This window comes from Ctenopharyngodon idella, chromosome 6 (assembly GCF_019924925.1).
Source record: "Ctenopharyngodon idella isolate HZGC_01 chromosome 6, HZGC01, whole genome shotgun sequence".
Lineage (NCBI taxonomy): Eukaryota > Metazoa > Chordata > Actinopteri > Cypriniformes > Xenocyprididae > Ctenopharyngodon > Ctenopharyngodon idella.
Window position 1 is genome coordinate 7,224,887 of NC_067225.1, and position 23,790 is coordinate 7,248,676.

The 23,790-nt window shown below is 35.9% G+C and overlaps 1 protein-coding gene across 1 annotated transcript; it reads right to left on the reverse strand.

Moving 5' to 3' along the window:
- Nucleotides 1-1,919: 1,919 nt before the first annotated feature.
- rgl3a (ral guanine nucleotide dissociation stimulator-like 3a) lies at nucleotides 1,920-23,539 on the reverse strand. Its single transcript, XM_051897699.1, has 19 exons — nucleotides 23,226-23,539; nucleotides 22,507-22,577; nucleotides 21,995-22,192; nucleotides 15,161-15,450; nucleotides 13,638-13,682; nucleotides 12,992-13,161; nucleotides 12,758-12,912; nucleotides 12,429-12,677; nucleotides 11,564-11,667; nucleotides 11,358-11,442; nucleotides 10,083-10,160; nucleotides 8,990-9,076; nucleotides 8,375-8,407; nucleotides 8,145-8,266; nucleotides 7,902-7,997; nucleotides 6,497-6,626; nucleotides 5,041-5,310; nucleotides 4,762-4,876; nucleotides 1,920-3,412 (listed from the first exon to the last, which is right to left on the reverse strand). The coding sequence occupies exons 3-19, from the start codon at nucleotides 22,163-22,165 to the stop codon at nucleotides 3,264-3,266; spliced, it is 2,349 nt and encodes a 782-aa protein (XP_051753659.1). The 5' UTR covers nucleotides 22,166-22,192; nucleotides 22,507-22,577; nucleotides 23,226-23,539; the 3' UTR covers nucleotides 1,920-3,263.
- Nucleotides 23,540-23,790: the final 251 nt, after the last annotated feature.

Here is a 23,790-nt window from a genome sequence, read left to right on the forward strand (position 1 = left end):
CTGGGCTGACCAACCAGCTAAAACCAGCTGAAAACCAGCTCACCCAGGCTGGAGAACAGCTGACAAACTTAAACCAGCTAAGAGCAGCTATCCAGCTAAGGCTAGTTTAAGCTGCTTTTTTCCACCATTAGTCATGGAAGAAATAAGTAAAACAGGTTTGAAAAAACAAACATGAGTAAATGATGACAACATTTTCATTTTGGGTGAGCTACACCTTGATGACTGATCTGAATTTTCAAGACCTGACATGTACGTGTCATATGTAAACTGGAGTTTCATGTTGTTCTCATTTAAAAGAGCTAAATCATTTATTTAGTTGTTTAGGAAGTAGTCATGAGGTAACAATGAATGCCACACAGATGACAGCAGAGTCAAACTGCCGTAAATAGGAATAAATAAGTGTAACTTAACGTATGAAACGCTGCTGCCCTCTACTGGATAACCAAGTGAACTGTTTTGAGACTGAATGCAAATATACAAAAGAAAATCCTCACCATAAATAGCTGGTAAATGATTATAAACAACTGTGATCACAAACAAGTGGAACTGGTCCATCCTGGTCACCGCTACCAACAGGTAGCACATTAAAAATGCCGACTGAGCAAATAAATAATAACAACGACTAGAAATAATCACTAAAATTGAGTTTAGTTTAAAAAGCGTTAGAACAAGGAGAAGTAACTAAACCCACCTGAGCAAGTACACAATTCCAGCCTCAAAGCCGCGCTCACCACTGAACTCCAATCACTGGTAAATGGACGGGTGCGCCATCTTGCGGCAGGCAGAGTTGGCAAGCTTGTGTCATTTCAGGTTTGTTTGTTTTGACGTAACTGTTTTGTTACGTTACCCAATCGTATCTTATATTATCATATATTATATACTTTTCTTAAAGACTGCTCTGAGGTGGTTCCGCGCCAAATTCTGTGTACAAAAGGCCACATAACGGCCTTCTAAAATGTGACAGATCTGACCACCTCAGCCCATTTTGTATCAGAGGCTGCTCTGGTCTTCAGAGTAGCCTCAGACTTTGCCACTGTCATGACAGGTTTATATTTTTTATAATTTGATTCATATTTTTAATATATTTCCATTCATAATTTGAAGTTTCTTTATTCAGAGAATTCATATTTAAGTTAAATATCACATTTGAGCAGTGTAAAGACCTATTAGATATATAAGTTATGCATCCTGGTGCCATGTGTTGCCCAGGTAAGCGGCCATCCATGTGATGTAAAAGAAAATGTGATTCGTCAGACCAGGCCACCCTCTTTTTTTTGCTCCGTGGTCCAGTTCTGATGCTCACATGCCCACTGTTGATGCTTTCGGCGGTGTACAGGGGTCAGCATGGGCACCCTGACTGGTTTGCAGCTATGCAGATCCATACGCAACAAACTGCGATGCACTGTGTATTCTGACACCTTTCTATCAGAACCAGCATTAACTTGAGCAATTTGAGCTACAGTAGCTCGTCTGTTGGATCGGACCACACGGGCCAGCCTTCGCTCCCCACGTGCATCATTGAGCCTTGGCCGCCCATGACCCTGTCGCCAGTTCACTACTGTTCCTTCCTTGGACCACTTTTAATAGATACTGACCACTGCAGACCGGGAACACCCCACAAGAGCAGCAGTTTTGGAGATGCTCTGACCCAGTCGTCTAGCCATCACAGTTTGGCCGCTCAAATCCTTACGCTTGCCCATTTTTCCTGCTTCTAACACATCAACTTTGAGGACAAAATGTTCACTTGCTGCCTAATATATCCCACCCACTAAGAGATAATCAGTGTTATTAACTTCACCTGTCAGTGATCATAATGTTATGCCTGATCGGTGTATAACTCCAATAACCATAAACATAAACCAAAACATAATTTTTTAAACAATCAAAAAATCAAAGAATGTAAAACACACAACACTAAGTTGCCAAATTAATTTTTTATTTACACACAGACAAAGACAAATACACATTTCAGTCAGGAATTGTGGCTTTCTGCTCAAACAGCAAATGTGTGCTTTTAATGCTGAATAAGGCCCCCTTTCCATTTGGCAAAAAAACACTTATTATAGTTTCCAAGAAACACAACAGCTCCACCATTATATAGCAGCAAACTATTCCACACAGACCAAGTACTTACTTTTCACAGACTTCAGCAACTAACTTACTTTAACTTTCACGAAACACATACAAAGTCAATGAGATTCACCTAGTGCACTCAGTGCTCTTCAGTTCTCCAAAACGCATTTGCTCAGAAAGTCACAAGATATCCAATATGGACAAGCAACTTCATTTGATTCTACTAGAAAAACAACTTAAAAAGAAAAAGTATTTCTAGTATTTCTAAAAGTGATTATGAAGTGTGAGAATCCTTCATTGGGACAAAGATTAGGCACGAACGCCACAAATCAATAAACATCTTCCATCATTACAAGTTTTAAATAAAGTTAAAAAATAAAGTTTTAGAAGAGAAACAGCTTATGGGTTTGAGATAATCGCACATAAAAACAGGTAAAAATTAAAAGCAAGAGCAGAAATGAAAGGAAACAAAAAGAACAACACAGCCAAACACAAAGAGATTAATGTGCACATATAAAAGTTAAATACTCTAAAACTGAAATGCATCAAAACATTTAAATATTGCAATTAAAATAATGTGATCTTTATTAAAATTATATTAAAACATTAAAATATATTATCTCACTTAGAAAATGACCTAAATTACTTAACTTTATATTCAGTTTTAACCTGAATATTAGCTACATAAAAAGCTTGTTTTTGTAGGTCATATATAAAACAAATGTGCTGATCCACCTACATACAGATGTTGGTCACCTGTGTGACCTCCCATTTCAAAGCAAAATCTCTGAATAAACTGGCAGTAGATGTGGCTTTTTATTGCAACTTCCCTGGGTTGGATCATCTGATCCTTTCTTCCTTCAGTGTTAACTGGTTAGAACTGTTGTAGCTGCTGTAAGAATGCTACAGTTTCTTTGTTATTAGTAAATTACACATTATTGAGTGAGATGTTATCATAACCTGTGACTCCAGAGTGCTCAAGAGCTCAATTCTGCATCCATCAGTCTGTTTTTAAATTTATCCGAGCTTCGAAGTCCAGTAGTCACCGGTTCTCCACATCAGCTCTTTGTTTGCTAACAGACCATTTATTCTATGCAAAGTCACCACAGTAGTCCATGTGGTTATATAGTCTCTGTTCACGGTTCACATTTTCATGTATTATTCCACCATGTTGCGGGTTGTCATTCACGTTACTTGCGTCCCCTCGGTACTGCTCCAGGACTCCAGGATGAACCAGGAGCCCTGCTGACGTTTTTGTAAAGCTGACGAAGCACAAAGTCATAGTTGGCAGTGGTGCACATGGCATAGAACACGTTGGCTTTGTCTGGGATCAGCAACTCTGATATAAAAAAAAAAAATAATAACATTGATTTACTGAGTGCTAAATACGTCAGTAAAAAAAAGCACCTGCTGTACTGTACATAAACAGTTAAAAGTTTAGATACACTAAACTTGTTTTTCATGATTATAAAAACTTTGAATCTAAAGGTTTATGGCAAAATAATCAATATTATTAACTAAAACTAATAAAAAACATTTTCGGTAATGGAAATTAAATGAAATATAAATATTACATGAAAAGCTTGCACTTAAATATTGCTCTTTACACACACACACACACACACACACACACCTATACATATATAGACCGTGTGCAGAATTATTAGGCAAGTTGATTTTCTTATCATATTTCCAAGCACATTTTACCAATTCCAAACCACATTAATCTTAATAACTACTATTAATTTTGTATTTAATCATAATTAAATACATAAATATTTGTATTGTGATATATAATTGTTCATGAAGGCTGGAAATGAAAAACGCCTTATATTCAGGTGTGCAGAATTATTAGGCAGGTTTTCTTTTACAGGCAAAATGAGCCAAAAAAAAGAGATTTAACTCAGACTGAAAAGACATCTGAAAGTTTTAATGACCATCCTTTTTTTTGTTGTTGTTCTTTATTACGATACGAACAGAAAATACAGGAAATGTGTACACAAAATGTAAAAAAACAAAAAAACAAAACAAAAAAAAAAACATTTTTGAACAAAATGGCTTCTTTAAGCAAAAATCAGTATTTAGCGTGACCTCCTGGACTTCTTCCAGTTTCTCAAAGAAGAAACTCTGAGAAACTTCTCATCAGATTTTGAACGTTTTCTTGGCCTTCTAGTCCTTTTCCATTCTATTTAGGTTTAAGACAGCCTGGTTCCTGCTTTTGCTCAAGTGTAAGGGGAGGTCACTAAATACTTGCCACTTTAGCCTATAGAAGTGTTTTTTTCTGTTTTTTAATACTGCATACAAATTTCCTGTATTTTCTGGTTATATTCTAATAAAAAGACTAAGAAATAATTATATATGGTCATTATACCACTGCTAAAACAACATCTAATGGTGACCTAAGACTTTTGCACAGTACTGTATATATAAATATATAACATATTATATATATATATATATATATAAAACATATATTAGTATATATATATAAAATATATATAATATAAATATATAACAAAATTACTAAAATTTAAACTAAAATTGAAATAAAAATGAAAATATAAAAATAAAAGCTAATTCAAAATATTAATAGATACTATAATTATAAATAATCTATACTAAAATAACGCTGCTTGAAATGAAGTTTCAGTCTTCTTTCAAGGTCATACACAGAATCAAGAAGCTCACCTTTGTCATTAGAAAGCACTTGTGTGAGACTAAAATCCTGGCAGTTCATCTCCTCCAAGTTGTGTTTCTCCAGAGCTCTCTGAATCACCTGAGCTGTCTTGTCCTGACTGGTTATCTGAAGATAAAGAGATGACACACTTTCAAGACTTTAGAAATCACTGGCCCTGACAAAAAAGCCCAATAACAGACTGCTAAAAGGAACTGTAAAATAAAAAAAAGACCAAAAGAACACAGCAGAAATCTAGGACCGCAAGCCATCAATTTTTAAAGCCAACTTACCAAAATACTTTTATAAACGTTTCCGTTGCCAAATTCCACGCTGACTCTGATAATACAAGTATCGGCAACTTGCTTGTTGTACATTGGATGAAGGGAAGCATGCAGCTGGAGAGAAGGAGAGGATGACGAAGATGATGAAGATGTTGCAGATGAAGTGGGGGAAGGGCTGTCAGACAGATCTGACTGTAGGGATCTTCGAAAGGAGGTGGGCGGAGTCAGAGAGATGGTGGGTGTGTCTACTGAGATGTCCTGACAGGATACTGACGGTGACTGTGAATACAATATGACAATTTGAGGTGCATCAGAAAGCTTAATCGTTCAGATGTACCTGTCTTTTTATCTGGGTGTTCAGCAACACAGATTGCAAGCAATAAATATAACGTCACAGGCTGGAGGTGTTATCATCTAATACAGTGTGTTCTGTCAACTTCACAGAAGCTCTTTGTTGATAGTGCAAACATGAACTACTTTATGACTGCAAGGTTAAGGTGAAACAAATCAGTCACAAACACCTGAATGGATTTTACTAACCCAAAGGTCTCAGTATAAACATGGTCAAATAGGTTTTGAGTTTATTTTAGGCCTGTCAGATTCAGGACTATTGATTTAGTTCAATTAATTAATTTAAATAATGTAATAAAAAATAACGTACTTAAATATACCTCCCTGACCCGCATACACAGAAAGACACTGAAAACACAAGACGTCATGCAAAAGCTAAAGACATCTGTCTGACGCATGTGTTCATCAGTGTTATTTTAGTATTATTAGTACTTATTTTATCATTTGAATAAGCTTTTTATTTTTATATTTTCCATTTTCTTTTTAATTTAGTTTTAGTAATTCTGTTTTGTATGGAAGCTTGTTTCTGCCACGGAATAAAAACTAAAAAAGATAATTGCAACTTTTTTCCTCGCAATTCCGAGTTTATAACTCGCAATTTTGACTTTTTTCCTCTTTTCTTCAGTTTTAGTTTTATTAATTTCAGTAATTTAACTTAAGTTATTTAGTTTATTTGTATTTTCGTTTACTTTTTTTCAAATATCAAATATTTATATTTTATTTCAGCTTCATTTCAATGACCAAAAACTATTTTTAATAGCTTTAATTAACACTGGTGTACATACACATACACAAAACTAGTGTAGTAGACAGATGTGAGAACGAAGTCTGCGTGAACGGCCCCTACATCTACAAAACCATCAATATACTGAATTTTTAAAGCCACATTTAGTCAATTCAGTGCTTTTATCAGCCACAATAATGTAATTTCTCAGCAAATATATGCCATTCTGTGCTACTAATTAATTCAGCATATCATAATCAAATTGATTAAACATTTTAATCGATTGGTGGCCTAAGCTTATATTAAAAAACGAAGATATTGTAGCAACTAAAGTACAAAACATCTGTAGCCCTAGTCTACAGTTTTTTATGCCGAGTTGTTACCCTGTACTTTGTATCTAAGGGGTGACAGGTTGGGGCTGCTGAGGTCTTCCATCTCTGAGCCACTGGAGCCAGAGGATGATACACTGATCTGATCAGCAAGAGTTTTCTTTGAGAAGTTCTCACTGCCAGACAGCAATCTGCAGTGAGCAAAAGAGAAACACAACACAGAAAGAAAAAAAAAGTTAGCAAAATGTCTTATTACATTCTGAGTCTGAGCCTAAAGGCCCCTATATACTTCAAGTGAAATCGAAGAACGAACTGGTGTGACATCATTTCGAACAAAGGCCAAAACGAAGTTCATTTTGTGAGTTTGAAACAGCTTGCCAAAGCGAACTTTCCGGAAAAGTTTGCTGTGGCTGGTAAGCACCTTCGAACCACCACTGGTCTGTGGAAATTACATAATAGATCGGTGTGGCTCTGAGGCTCTGCCTTCTTCGATGTGTAAATCTTCTTCGGTTCACTTCTTCTGTTCAGTCCATCGAGGTGAGACATGAGTGAAAACATGAACACTCTAGAGAGCTGCTTTATAGTAGAAATTGAAGTTATAATTCTAATTGAAAGCAACAACTGACATTGTTTTTCATGTTTAATGCTGTAAAAGCAATCAATTGTATAAAATGCTATGCAAATAAATGTGACGTGACCGAATGGAGTGCCAAATTGCAGAGCTTGTGCAAACATATTCACATCCTGATCATATGCTTTCTTAACTGCCGTTTTCTATATATGGCTTGTCCGACAAGCCATGGCGCTGTCACCCCACGCAGAGTGAAAAATACATCGCGGAGCAAAGAGGACACTAACAACACGTCAACAGACAAGACAGAGCAGGTTACTTATGATATTAAACAAAGTCCCTGCTGTCAAATTGTGTAATTTTTTCAAGAAATTCAAACAATAAAAACTGTTTTGTGGCTCTTTAATGTGTCGTGACAGATTGCTGTAGCGCCTCAGCTCAAGCGGCTCGTGAACCGATCATTTCTTCTTACTAGTTAATTTATAGCATCAAATAAACATCAATGAACATGAGAAGGAATGTTGTTTCAAACGTGGAAAGACGTCAGTACACACCATTTTTAAAAGTTCAAGTCCACCGAGGTTAATCTTCTAACTCCTGACTGCTTTGTCGGACAAAATGGCGGATTCGGCATTATGATTGGTTAGATCGCTTGTCAATCAAACTCCTGGTGAAGGGTCAATTGTCATTTTTGTTGTGTGATTATTTTGTTATTGAGAGCAGCACATATTTATATATTCATCTAAATGTCAGCAGCATGGGTGGTATTAGGATGTTCGCTAACAGTATATCGCTGCAAAAGTATATCGCTAAGCGGTAGTATATTGGGGCCTTGAGTCCATAAAATGGAAACATCTGCTTTGAAACTGCGTCTCATAAGAATAACAACACTCACGAGGTCAGTTTCTTGGTGATGAGCCGGTGGCTCCAGGGGTTGGGAGAGCCTGGACAGGGGTCAACTGGTGGCTCCAACTCTCTTGACAACTCATAACTGATGAGAAAGAAAAACTGACTGTTGGTATCTAAATATCTGAGATGCTGAGATGTCAAAGTCATTTCTTTTAATCTCAACTAACATTCTTAGCAAGCAAATGTTCACACTGAGAATGATCAGCAGAATGTGCAAGAGGCGTCTCACCTCTTCTGGTCAGAAAGGGGCATGCTGCTGTTGATCCAGGAAATGATGTGAGGATGTGATTGTAGAGTGTACTGAGCACATGATGCCTGCAGCTGTCTGATCTGAGACAGGATCTCAAACTCCTGAATACAGAAAGGAACGCAGAGAGAGAAAGCCATGAGTTAACACTCTTGACCAAATCCTAGTGAGCTTCTTTTCATTAAAACAATATTTAAAATAATTGTACTTACTTTTCTACGCTTCTCAAAGTTGATGAGACCTCCCTGTGAGCACAAAGAAGAGAGTTTATATATTTGGTTATATATATTTTTTAAAACCTCAGTGTGGGAGCTGAGTTAGAAAACACTATGGGCCAGATTTACTAAATGGCAAATTAGTGCGAGAGCTCAATTCCAAAAAAGCGGCGATGGGAGTGGAAAGTTCTGCACGTGATCTACTGACGACGTGCAAATTAATGAACACACAGACACAGCTGGATCATTTCCATAATGACCAACGCAACCTAAAGAGCAGCTCAAATTAGCGTCTGGTTTAAGACTCTTTTTGGTGGTAAATAATGGTGCAAATAGCAGTAAATTGACTAGCGCAAACCTTAGTAAATCACCTTGTGTGATTCATTTAAATATTCTCGTCCCATAAATTTTGCATCTGAAAGGGAAATTCCTACAAATGCATATGCAATAAGGTCAGCTGCAAAAATAACTGCAGCCATGCTTTTTCAGCGCTAAATTTTCACTGCGTGTCTTTAGTAAATCCCGACAGTAGTTTTTTTAATGCCAAAAGAGGGTTTGCGCTGGCGTAAGCCATGTCTATGACATGAATTAAGGTCAGAAAACAATTCTCACCTGTACATTATCACTTAGTGCTGTGTCCAACATGGTGAGAACTGTCAGATAAGTGCCCAAGTACGGCACCTCACCATTGGAGGGGTTCTGTCAGAAAAACAGTTGTCAGGCAAAAATACACTATTGTTCAAACGATCAAAAGGGGTCAGTAAGATTTTAAAATATCTTTGAAAATAGTCTCTTATGCTCACCAAGGCTGCATTTATTTGATCAAAAACATAGTATAAACAGTTGAATTGTGAAATATTACAATTTAAAAGAAATGTTTTCTATTTTAATATATTTTAAAATTATTTTATTTCTGTGATGGCAAAGATGACTTTTTAGCATCGTTACTCCAGTCATCAGTGTCACATGATCCTTCAGAAATCATTCTAATAAGCTGATTTTGTGCATTTTATCAATGTTGAAAACAGTTGTTGTAATCAGTGCAATTAATATTTATAATCATTTTTTTTAGGTTTCTTTAACAAAGAAAAGAACATTATTTGAAATACAATTTTTTTGTAACAATGTAAAAGTCTTTACACTTTTGGTCAATTTAATGCATCCTCGCAGAATAAAAGTATTATTTTCTTTAAAAAAAAAAAAAAAAAATCTTACTGACCCCACACTTTTGAACGTTACTGTATATTATATTTAAACACATGAATCCACAGACATGTTTCAATTAAAACTTCCTCTTTTAAGCACACACATCTTTTCCCAACAGCTAAAATTGATTCATGCCAAGTATAAATATCTTAGTTAGAGGAACACAGTGTTGATGAATCTTTACCGATGATAAACCTGACTCCATCATACTGTGTCGGCCCTCATTATGGTAATACTCTTTTGAGTGTTTTAATTAATGAGCTGGCAGATTCACATTTAGACACATTTTCGTTTTGGAAATGAAATTACTTGAGTCAAACTAGACCAGCAAGTAAATTAGCTGGTGCAGATGCATACATCCCAAACAGGGTAGTTGTTTCCCAGAAACAACAGCTTAATAAAGTTTCAAAAGCAAGTTGTGCCAGTAACCTTAAATTAGACAAATGCACAACATTCAGCTGGACCTTGTTATTATGAAAGTGATTCTAGTGAATCTTACCGTGTGCTTAGAAGTAGGACTAAGTCTGGGAGACTTTGGTGCAGAGTGAGTGTCTGCCTCTGCTGACTGGTTTCCTTCCTAAATCAATCAAAAATAAACAGATAAGAGGACATTTGTCATAGCGAAATGCAAACAGTCTGCAATTTAGATAACCATATGACTGCCCAACAAACACAAGATACACTGAAACAACTGGCCTGGAGAAACATTTACATAAATCACTTTAAAAGACATTCAAAGCCAATCTCCCACACCCGAAGAGATGCCACAATTCAAGATTAAGTACAATTACAGAACATTATAAAGATGGAGGTTAAAGAGGAGTGGGATAGACTACCACGAGCCACCATAGATAACAATAATGAATGTTTTGTTGTTATACACTGAACACTAAACACTGCAGAACATTGTGGGATGTTTTGCCTCCATAATGGTTTCTTTGCCAACAGGATGATTCTGCATTTTTTTTAACCTCATAGGTTTTGGACGAAGGTCCAGCCCCTATTGATTTACTCTTTGTATGCGAGCTAGAGTAAAAGAGGTGTGGAAAATATTGAATGTTGCCAGGTAGCTTCTTTTAAGATAGTAAAAAGGGCATAAAAGCGCCATGGGATGAGATCACATCATAATCTTATCAGAGATTCAACAGTGCTATCAGCTCTTGCACGTTGCAGGCCAAAGTGTTAGATATTGTTAGATAAGTTTGGGGTCAGTAAGATTTTTTTTGGACAGAAATTAATATTTTTATTCACCAAGGACGCAGTAAATGAAACAAAAGTTACACTAAACACATTTATAATTTTACAAAAGATTTCTATTTCAGATAAATGCTGTTCTTTTGAACTTTCCATTAGTCACGTATCATATATATATATATATATATATATGGTTTCCACAAAAATATTAAGCAGTACAACCATTTGCAACACTAATAATAATTAGAAATGTTTCTTAAGCACCAGATCAGCATCATGTGACACTGAAGACAGGAGTAATGATGCTGAAAATTCAGCTTCGCATCACAGGAATAAATTACATTTTAAAATATATTAAAACAGAAAACAGTTATTTTAAATTGTAATAATATTTCACAATATTACTGTTTTTACAGTGTTATTGCTAAAATAAATGCAGCCTTGGTGAGCATAAGAGACTTTTTTTAAAAACATTAAAAAAATCTTACTGACCCCACATTTTTGAATGGAAGTATACATACATGTCAAACATTTTTAGAAGATTAGGGTAGACAACAGGTATAAAACCAGTGAAACGTACCTCTACAAGGATCTCTCGATTGATCAGCACACAGTTCTCATCGGAACAGGTGTCGCACAGCTGATCAAAAGCAGTCATACTCTCCCTGAAATTGGCATTGCACATTTTATGGATTTACATTTACTACTATGTATTATGCAAACTGTGTGCTTAACATTTCTCTACAGTTTTAATGGCTGGTTTGTGTCAGGATCAGAAAGCACTACCTGCTGACTGCTGCCCAGGTTTTCTTTAGCCGGTAGACAGCATTGGACTGAAGAGCAGATAAGATGGCTCTTAGAGAGGAGAAGTTTCTCAACTGCCGGCACTCCTGTAAAACAAATAATAATAAAAAGAACAAATTAGCTTAAAATAATAAAACCATAAAGACTTGCTTAAGAAAAGAAAAGAAATATTAACTTAAACTCACACTGGATCAAATATGCACCAACAAAAAGTGATAACGTTATCTTTAAATGCCCAGCCAGATACTTTTCAAACAGTAGCTGTGTCACGATAGTAATTAACAGGAAAGAGAACATTTTAGCAAAGTGTATCCTCCTAATGCCTATTATAGTTCTCCTTGTGACAATGCTGAGAACTGCAGAAGTGCAACATTTATATATATATATATATATATATATATATATATAGGCAACACACAGTTTCTCATTGAGCGTTTTTACATAGAAAACCATTATAAAGAAGATGCTTAACCATTCAGCATGTTGCGTTCAAATTCTGGAATCATCTGAATATAGTATGCATCGTCAATAAGGTGTATACTGAATTTAATCTTATAACATCACTGTTTTAGTACATTAAGGCGCTATAATTTTTCACGTTAAGCATTTTAGAACGCTGTTTTTAGTGATTGAAATACTGCAGCAGGTGCTGTATATGCATCACAAGTGCCCCAAACTTGCATTTTGTTCACATATTTTTGGTTTTCTTCTTTCGAAAGGTGATCTAAATATTTGTGGCTTGAAACAGATGGAAAATTGGCAGGCCTGTGCTGCAGTTCAATGGATGTTTTGCCCTCCAGGTAAACTATGAAAACTATGAACAGTATGTTTCGAGCCTTATACACACCTGAGCCACAGAGATCCACTTCTCAATAATCTTTGCCCTGTGTGTAGGGCTGCTACGAGGGCAAGATGGAGAGCCGGAAGGGGAGATGGCAGAAGGGCACAGCAGAGAGGTGATAACGCAGTTAGTGACGGCATTAAACTGGGCAATGGTTGCACGGACCGTGGGCGCTAGATTCCGGTTCTCTTTTTTGTCCCTTTGAGACCAAATGCAGCCAAGGCAGTGAAATGGAACCACTTTGACAAAGAGTTCCTGAGAAAGAAACGGAAAAAGATCAATAAAAGTAGACCAAAAATAAAAACTAGCACCAGTATGCAAAACTTGACACCTACAGCGTCTAATAGCGTGAGCTGCTCAGCTATGTCTTGTGCGGGGAAGGCCAGTACATCCCCCATCTCTTCTATGTCCTGTCTGTCCATGGTGTCTTCAGTTGCTGGACTCTCTACACCAGCAGCACTGGCTTCTGCTGATCTACCCATGTGCTTGTCTGTTGATTCATAAGAAGTTTTTTAGCACTGATGTTTGTATGTGCATAAAAGCTAAATTAGCCATATTTCAAGGCTTGCCTTCAGTCTGAAATTTTCTGAGTAGAGCATCGGCTTGATGAACCAAACGTCTGAAACAAAGGCGATGACGCAGATGAACACAGAGCAGCCGGAGAGCCTGGTGATCCGGAGAGTCCCGAAGGTCCTCGTGATAATCGTCTAACCACAGCCGGATCAGACAGGGCAGAGAACTGCGCACACACATATACACATGCTCTTTGTTAGCACCTTATTGTTTTAGACTAATTATTGAAGCTCTTGTAATTAGAATGAATAACCAAGATAATAAACCATTTTCAAAAAAAGTATAATGGTTGCATTGGGCAAGCAGTTTTAATTTAAAGGTCATTATAAAACATTACATGGCACTCTGAAATACTTGATTCTGATTGATCAGTCACAGCATTCTGAGGTCAGTTATTCCCCAATAATGACTATAGAAACGCTGTATAATGATCGCTCAAATGGGTAATTGAGGCCGTCACTTCTTTCACGTCTCTCGTATCACACCACGCACTGGTTTTATTCACTCCAAAGATTTTAAAACGTTTTCTTCTCAAATCAATATTTCACATGTCCATCATTATTATTATGAAAAGCTGTGCAATAAGTGATATTGACCTATCAAAATCAAGACTTCCAGGAAGTTTCTGAAGATTCAACTCACCTCCTGATACAGACACTGTTGTCCAGATTGGTGACCATGTCCTCTCTACAGAGACAAATAAATAAGTCCAAAGTTTATATTCAAAACATTCCTAAAAACCCATCAAAGAAGCTTTAAGTTTATGAACATTGCAACAATTTCTGTTCATTTTTTAACAAAAATGTGTCACAAGTGCTTTTTCAAGGCCTATTGCCTTTATTTATGCTTCAACAGAAACACAAAGAACTCTCAACGTTCAACAAAAGGGCCTCTGACACCTCTGACTAGTCAAGAGAAACCTGTTCTACAATGTGAGGTGTTCTCCTCCATTCCACTGCATCACTAATGCGTATGGTGTGACTGTCATACTGCTAGTCATTAAAGATGTCTCTGGGAAACACTCTGAATTTAGAAATTTGGGCTTCCCCCTTCATTTGTTTGTTCACGGTCACTGAGCCTTACATAAGCTGTGTAAATATCATATTTAGAGGGACAGATGAGTCAAAAACGGAAGTCAGTCAATGACTTGATGAAGGTACCTTGAGAAGAAGCTGACACAATAACTGATGACTAAAGTGCTAGAAGACATTTAATTATGTTTTAGACAAAACTAAGCAAATATTAAATGATTATAATGCTTATTTCTTTAGTAGAAATGGAATCATAAGTTGAAAAGATAAATACATTTTACAGAGCCCCGAAGGGGTCAAAAAAATCAATTTGTAATGCTTTCGAGTTCTCTAACAAAAGATTTGCGTTACCCAAAAAACTTTGCATTTGCGTGCCAAATGGTTGTTTCCCAGAAAAACATTGTGTTCATTCGCAAAAGCATTGAAATATAGTTCTTCTTCCCACCTCATATTAGAACACAAAAAGTTTCTCTAAGGAACACAAAAGCATTGAAATGAGGATTCATAATGTCAATTTTTCATTTTGGGTAGACTATACCTTTAAATTGTAAAAAAAATACCTTTAAATTTAAAAAAAAAAAAAAAGTAATTATATTTATATATATATATATATATATATATACACACACACACACACATACACACACACACACTATCGTTCAAAAGTTTGGGGTCAGATGTTTATGAAAGAAGTCTTTTATGCTCACCAAGTCTGCATTTATTTGATCAAAAATACATTAAAAACAGTAATATTGTGAAATATTACTCCCTTTTGCAGTCACATGATCCTTCAGAAATCATTAAAATATGCTGACACATGAAATATGCTCATGAAACTTTTCTTATTAACGTTGAAAACAGTTGTAATATTTTCGTGGCATTTTTTCAGGATACTCTGATGAATTGAAAGTTTGAACGGCATTTATTTGAAATAGAAATCTTTTGTAACAATACAATATAAATGTCTTCACTATCACTTTTAATCAATTTAATTAATCTTTGCTGAATAAAGGTATTAACTAAAATAAAATCTTACTGATGCTAAAATTTTGAACGGGAGTGTTAATGTTAGCTTAATGTCCCTGAACCCTCTGAGGCAGTAATTAAACTCTTTCATTGAGCATTTATGCTCACCTTTGAAACAGGAGTTCTATGAGAGTATTTGTGCTGGTAAAGGCTCTGTAGGTGGAGAGGAAGATTTGCTTGTAATCTGGGTCAGGGCACTCTGGGTTCACCAATTCTGTGACAAGACGCTCCAGAGTGGCTGCTTTAAGCCTGCGGACCTTCAGCGTGCGGTACTGCATGAAGCCAAAGGCGGAATCGTTCTCAGAGGCATCAGGTGGGGGTTGGATGGGTTCTCGGTGAAGAGTGACCCCATAGACGGCCCCGTCTTCCACCTCCTCTCCCCACTCTTGCACTGGGTCCTGGACAAACAGATATGTTGAATTTATAGCTGACTAATGGAAAAATATGCACACATTGAACCTACTATAAAACTTGGTATGATGCCCATTGCAGTGCTATTAAACAAAGACAGTGCCATCATAAAGAGTCTATTTTGCAGGCCTAATGATTGCAGTGAAATACACTAAAAAGAAGGTCTTCAACTGAAAAAAAAAAAACAAAAAAAAAAAACACAATGCCTGCAAAGCACTGACCTAACAACTCACCTGTCCAGGAAGAAATATACAAAGCAGGAGTTCTTTGGAAAAATACAGGGAAATTGTTATCCAAATTACAAGTGAGGAGGAGTGAATACACTTTATATTCACTGGCTTGAGAAGACAATACATTGGGTATTACTTATGTTCCCAGGCTAGCAAATGCTTTCTCAGCAATATCGTCTACAATGCAATGTTCAAATTATGCTATAAGCAAATACACAAAACATTTTTATGGTACTAACAATAACACCACTGTTCAATGCCCACACAAGAAGACCACCCATTTTCATTTTTAAGGAAATAGGAGATATCATTGTAAAAACAACAACATAACTAGTTGACACCAAAATACTCAGTATTTTCTTACACAAATCCTCCTTGGTGGTAAAATGAAACCACGATTATTTGCATAGCAAATACCATCCCTGAATGAGTAACAGCTGTGGGCGAATAAAAAAAATGGTATGGGTTTTAAACAAAGACAGACTGTGCGACACACTGGAGTCAATTAAGTCCGGTGTTTTCTCTTTCAGGGCATACAGGGTTGTTGTTGGGCTGGTTGTTGACTGATTCAGATGTGGCCAGCATTAGATGACAATTGACTTGAGAACATATTAGCATAATGGTGTCATCGGTCACCGATTCTTGAGAAACAAGACGGCCAATGATTTACATGCCATTAGTTTAACAATGTTCTTAAAACAAAGTCTATTCGATTTTCTTTTTGATTTATCAAAATAATGACATTAGCTATAAAATCACCTATAACTCAATACTTAAAAAATATAATTAACTGTAAACAAAATAATACACTACCATTCAGAAGTGTGAGGTAGGTAAAGAAATTAATATTTTTATTTTAGCAAGGATGCATTAAATTTATCAAAAGTCACAGTAAAGACATTTATAATGTTACAAAAGTTTTCCATTTTTAAAAAAAGTTAAAAAAAATTCTATTCATCAAAGAACTGTGAAAAAAATGTATCATTTTCTACAAAAATATTAAGCAGTACAGCTGTTTTCAACATGAATAATAATTAGATATCAGCATATTGGAATGATTTCTGAAGGATCATGTGATGCAGAAGACTGGAGTAATGATGAAAATTCAGCTTTGCCATCACAGGAATAAATTACATTTTAAAACATATTAAAATAAAAAAGTTATTTAAATAATAATATTTCACCATATCACAGTTTTTACTGTATTTTAAAAATGCAGCCTTGGCAAGCATATTTAAAGACATAAAAAATACTGATCCCAAATTTTTGAACGGTAATGTATATGAACTTGTATTTTACAAATAAAATTGTATTTGTAAAAGAAACACTTCTACTATGAGCTACAAAAAGAGGTGCAACTTAAAAATACACCTTTTTATGTCTTTTTCTTCTTCTACATACATTAGACCTTAAACCTGAGCTAAATAAGGGGACATATAGGATACTGTTATCTAGTTTCTTTATGTAATTGTGACTGGATTAAACTAACAACCATGATATGCCAACTCCCTCACATAAATTATGAAGGAATTATTAAGAATTGAACACAAAATTATTAAGAAAAATGCTGCTGTATTTAATATATGTTTGACATGTAAAACATGTAAGCTGTCATGCCTGGTGGTGAACATGTTAAACAGAATTATCCTAAATTATTCTGATGTACATACAAAGTAGTGATTTTTCACAGACTGCATCTCACGAATCATTGCTCTGCAGCAATTGCTCTATGAATATCACATAATATGCTAATTTGGAAAAGGTTGTGCTTCTAAGTAACCCAAGTACAGTCTATTCCTCTAACAAATTAAATGCTGTGAAAATCACAAGTGCATTCTTCCCAGAAACTTCAGTCAACCATAACAGAGAGCTTTCCAAGCCAAAGCCCGTGTCTCCTTTAAAACTGTGCTATGGAACAAAAACCACAGGGAATGATGGGGGAGGGAAAGCTGAAACTATCACAGGTGGGTCAACTGTGAAACAGGACACTGTGCACATCTTCAATCTACAGGTGGATCTGAGAACAAACACGAAATCAGTTCTATTGTGAGACTCCCGAGGGAAAAATTAAGCACCACACCCTCCCCTGAGTCCTCATTACATGTAACCCTCGGGTTAATCGCTTCGTAAGGCCAATATCGCATCTAATTGTAAAACCACTGAGTTTTTTGTCAGTGACAGAAGAAAGTACTTAGATTGTCCGGAAAGAAAGAACAGGAAATACTGCATTTTCTATAGCATTCAGGTGAAGAGAAAAACACAGTTGATTCATTTACGCTGGACGTCGCGCGACGCACTGTTCAACAACCCGCTTCCAAGTCTGATGATGAAAATATTTCTCTCTAACGTTAGTCATTTTAATTTCTTAAAATCACATTCAACAGACTTAATGTCCTCGATAAAATAGCTTAACTCAAAAAGTGACTTACCATTGTGAACTCCCATTTCCCCATGTTCTCAGCTCTCTATTCTTCAGCCGTATGATCATGCAGTGTAAGCGTTCCCACTTTCCATTAGCGCAGCAAAAAATTTTGGAAGCTATATTCCTTAGTCAGCTGGTGTCAAAGTTGTCTGTCATGTCTACAGAGCTGCAAGGAATGGATAACTTTGCGTTGTTCGGTTTAATCAAACTCCCTAGTGAAGATAAAGTCAACTTACTGTACATTTCATACCTACTGTATCCTACTACCTTTATTGTCATCTATTATAAATATGCTTTAACAGAAGTCTGTGAACCAAGAAAATGATTATCGTTATGATTATGTCGGTGTTTTATTTTAGCTGTCTAAATAGCACACAGCGCACCTGTCAAGCGCTTTAAAAGTGCCGTGGGTTGGTCTCTCGACGTAAACAATTGCGTTTAGTATGACGTACGAAGCGTGCTTATTAATATTAATTACGTTACATGAAGATCAGCGAATCATACTATGGTGAAGGCTTGGGTTATGAATATTAATTAGGTTGTATGTCAAATCGCGTCTTGGAGTTTATCAAGCAACTTTGCATTGCTAAATTATTAGGCATAGTCATAGTATTTTTTATAATATCAAGTGTCTGTTTCTGAGAGTTTTTGGTATGAGAATTCAGGGAATACAAAAAGAGAGACTCTGGAGAATTAAACTAAATGTATACAAAGTAAGTAGCAACATCTAATTTATAATACGCAGTTAATTCAAACATACAATTGCTTATTTACAGTTTTTCCCCTTGCAATTGAAAGAGTGGCCCAAAAGTCTGAGACCAAATGAAAATCCTTTTATTTACCAACAAACTTTCCTTATTATCAGCTTAAAGGGATAGTTCACCCAAAAATGAAAATTCTGTCATCATTTACTCACCCTCAAGTTGTTCCAAACCTGTATGAGTTTGCTGAACACAAAAGAAGATATTTTGAAGAAAGTTTGTAACCAGGCTGCTTTAAGTGGAACCTTTGACTTCCATAGTAGGAAAAAAAATACTATGGAAGTCAATGGTGCCTCAGAACTGTTCAGTTTCCCATATTCTTCAAAATATCTTCCTTTATGTTCAGCAGAAGAAAGAAATGTATACAGGTTTGGAACAACTTGAGGGTGAGTAAATGATGACAGAATTTTCATTTTTCTGGGTAAACTATCCCTTTAACAATCAATGGAAGTAAAGAAAATCTGATTGTTTGTACAAAGGTGTTTATATTGTCACAATTTATTTAATTAGTGACCTACATGATGCAATTAAATTAAAAATGCAAGTTTGAATCCTAAAGTTGTGCTGATCAAATGACAAATACTACTGCAACCCATTTTATCCAGGAAAAGAGCAAATGACTCAGACACTGCTATGCAGATCCTTAGATGAATAATGGTGAACATTTTATAAGATGTTCTTTTACAAACCTCATACACACAACATCTCAATGAGACAATGAGCAGATTGTTGGATTCTGGGTACAGTGGGTTCATTAATGTCTTTCTGTTCTCTCTGACGTAGATCTGTGAATGTGCAGTGGCCTCCTAGAAGCCCATTCTCATAGAGACACAACAACGCAGCAATGAGTGACGCACACTACTGAACTCTTATTAACAGACCACAATCATCATGCTAAAAGTATTTATGCATATCCAATAACAATACCACTCATTACTAAGACAGAGGTCACATGCTGGTGTGTGTGCATTCACACACTCCAACAAACAGATCATTATCACTTCATTTTAAATTAAAAATTAAATTGAAATATTTTGTTTTACCATCCAATTCCATGGTACAACAAAGGTTGCTTGAACACAAGGTTGAATAGCTAACACACACAAAAATCTTACATGCCAGCAATGCTAAAATACTTCTCATTACTGACATGCTTAGTAACATTCTGGTCAGGTAGTATATTTTAGTTAGCATCTTGGTGATGGATTGTCAACTGCTGGTATTTTTCAGTGAACTGTATTGAAAGACACTTTATTAGGTTAGCTTCTGCTAAGGATGTACATGTCAATGCCTGATGCATGGTGTTTACTACAGTGGACTGATCATTTAAATCATTTCTAACCATTCAGGGTTGTGATGCTATACCTAAACCACCTCTAACCCTTACCATAATTCTGACGGTTCTCATTATCAAATTGTGACATTTTATTTTATTACAACATACACTATCGTATAAAGTTTGGCATTTATAAGTATTTTTAATGTTTTTCAAAATAAGTTTGTTATGCGCACCAAGGCTGCATTTATTTAATCAAAATAAAACAGTAATATTGTGAAATATTATTACAATGTGAAATAAATGTTATCTAATTTAACATATTTTAAAATGTAATTTATTATTGTGATGCAAAGCTGAATTTTCAGCATCATTACTCCAGTCTTCAGTGTCACATGATCCTTCAGAAATCATTCTAATATGCTGATTTGCTGCTCAAGAAACATTTCTTATTATTATCAATGTTGAAAACAGTTGTGCTGCTTAATAATATTTGTGTGGAAACCCTGATTTCATTTTTTTCAAGATTCTTTGATGAATATAAAGTTAAAAAAAGAATATATTTGAAATCTTTTGTAACATTATAAATATCTTTTCTGTCACTTTTGATCAATTTTATTGTGCTCTTGCTTAATAAAGGCATTCATTTCTTTAAAAAAAAAAAGAAAAAAAAGTTACTGACTCCAAACTTTTATGAAGCTGACAAAAAAATTCATATGTTGCTTGCAATCAACAAATATTCATCAAAAGGTTAGAAGGGATGGGTATGTATTTTACTGTTTTAATATACAGCAGAACCACTTAAAGGGATAGTTCACCCAAAAATGAAAATTATCCAATGATTTACTCATCCTCAAGCCACCCTGGATGTATATGACTATCTTCTTTCAGACGAACACAATTGGAGATATATTTAAAAATATTCTGGCACTTCCAAGCTTTATAATGGTAGCGAAGAGGCGAGATTTTGAAGCCCAAAAAAATGCATCCATCCATTATAAAAAGTAATTCATACGGCTCCAGGAGGTTAATAAAGGCCTTTTGAAGTGAAGCGATACATTTTTGTAAGAAAAATATCCGTATTTAAAAATTTTATTAACTATAATAACTAGCTTCCGGCAGAAGGCCATACGCATCGATTTGCGCACATGACCCGACGTATGATGCAATGAGAAACGCGGAAGCGCAGAGGATAGACCAAAACAAAACACCGGTCATGAATTAGAAGTCTAAAACGAGAAATTTTAAAGAGAAATGTCAGAGGATTTCGATATAAGAGAAGAGGAGCTTGATTTTTTTGCACAGCTCTATTTGTTTGAACCGCGAGATGCGCCTAAGCTTACGATACTCCTACATCCTACTCATTTGGCGCAAGTCGAATTGCGCAGTATGCGTACGGTCGTCTGCCAGAAGCTATTTATTTTAGTTAATAAAGTTTTAAATATGGATATTTTTCTTACAAAAACCCATCGCTTCACTTCAAAAGGCCTTTATTAACCCCGTGGAGCCGTATGGATTACTTTTATGATGGATGGATGCGTTTTTTTTGGGCTTCAAAATCTCGCCCCCCATTCACTACCATTATAAAGCTTGGAAGAGCAAAGATATTTTTAAATATATTGCGTTCATCTGAAAGAAGATAGTAATATACACCTAGGCTTGAGGGTGACTAAATCATGGGATCATTTTTATTTTTGGGTGAACTAGGGCCTATCCCTTTAAGTTTCTCTGTTCAGGATGAATCACTTGTGTGTCCCTCATTCGTAAGCCGCTTTGGATAAAAGCATGCAGTAAATGGATAAACGCAAATGCAATTGTCAATGAATCACCATCAGCACTGACCTCACTGCGTTCCTCAAGGTCCAGCAGATGGAAGCTCCTGAGCCAAACGCCGGGCTCCTCGTCCATCTGCACATCCACATGATGCCCAGTCTGACACAGCAGATGCCTCATTCGTCCCAGTCGTGCCCGCAGACCCTTCTCTCCCCCAGACACCACCAGAGACGACCTCATCCTCCACCCGTTTCACACGCCAACTTCCTCCAAGAGCAGCAGACACACGTCAGGAATATTATCCGGCTTTAACATGCATTCAGTAACAGTAGTATGGAGCTTCTGTTTGCTGGACTTCAATATACTTTGATTAGCTAACTAACTTTTTTTTATTTTTTTTTTATTTTACATTTCTTGGTTTTATTTATTTTTTTAGTTTTGTTGTTGTTTTGAATTTCCTGTTAATTCAGTAAAATGACCTGTAAGTATAATAGATAAAAGAAGTTGTCTTCCTAGCAGGGACTCTACTTGGACAAAAGTTTTTAGTCTTAAAAAGATTTTTTTCAGGATGAGCTACTCACTGTGGAAGATGCTCTTTATTCAGCTTCTGTTCGTGGTAGATCCGCTCCTAATAATCCATGTTTGTACTCTGCTAAAACCAGGAGATGGGATGCCATGACCTTCCAGAAAGATCCTTCATGTCCTGACGCAGAGACCTGATGTCTACTGCACAAGTGACTATGAACTGAGGAGGTCATCTAAACTCTAGTAACCCTGCAATTCTCATCCATCTATCTCTGATTCTCTCCATGCTGACTAACATGAAAACACTCACACAATCATCTGATTGTCTGCACAGACTAATGGGCTGTCAGTTTGGTTTGTTCCACTCAGTGCATCCTTTTCTTTGACACAATCTCTCCTTTTTCTGACATTCTTTTGTTGTATATTAATTAGCAGTAACAGTACAGTTCAGTGTTCTTGTGTGTTTATCTGTAGTAACTGTAATAAACTATTAAAAGTGCACAATGTGAAGCATTTAAAATGTTAAATAAATTCTGAAAGGCAAATTAGACACTAAAAGTAAAAGATGGGTGATAACTCCAAAGGAAAAAGTGACCACATGTGCTTTACTAATATCACAACACAGATTTTGGATGTTTCTATTAAAACTTTAAGATTTTCTAATTGTTCTGAACGACACTTAATTATGATTTACATCAAATTCTCTTATAACTCTCAAATATGTGCCCGAAGAAGAAAACGTGCATCCAATTAAACAGCGTTTAAATTCAAATACCTGCAGATTTCACCGTGTAAACAAAGAAGCAGGCCTCCTTTTTCCGATTTACAAGCCATACCACCTCCCCTTTAAACTTACTTTAAACTTTAAACTAAACTGTGTTTTTGAATACAAGCGCGTGTCCTATAAGCAAAACACATAGTTGTATTTATATTTAACGTGGAAACAATAAAGCTTTGACGCTCAAGAGGAGTAAAATCGTGTGGTTGCGCGTGTACCTCAAGCTCGCGCGGTTGCCAGACTGCAAAGGTAGACTAATTATGAAATAGCAGAGAAAATGTCAAATAGCTGCTCATTAGGTTGTATGATTCAGACTATTACAAACTATCTATTGAATCACAACTATGATAATGGCTCTGGGTCTTATTTTATTCAAGAGTGTTCATGTAAATCTTTGTTGGAATGACTCTAAATATCTAAGAAGTTTTGGATATCTATGAGATGTGTCAGCATACTAAAATAAAACCCTAATCAATGCATACATATGCATTTGGCATTATAATTATCTGAAAATGTTGATCATCAACCTCAGCAGATGAGCTATTTATTATAAACGCTTAGT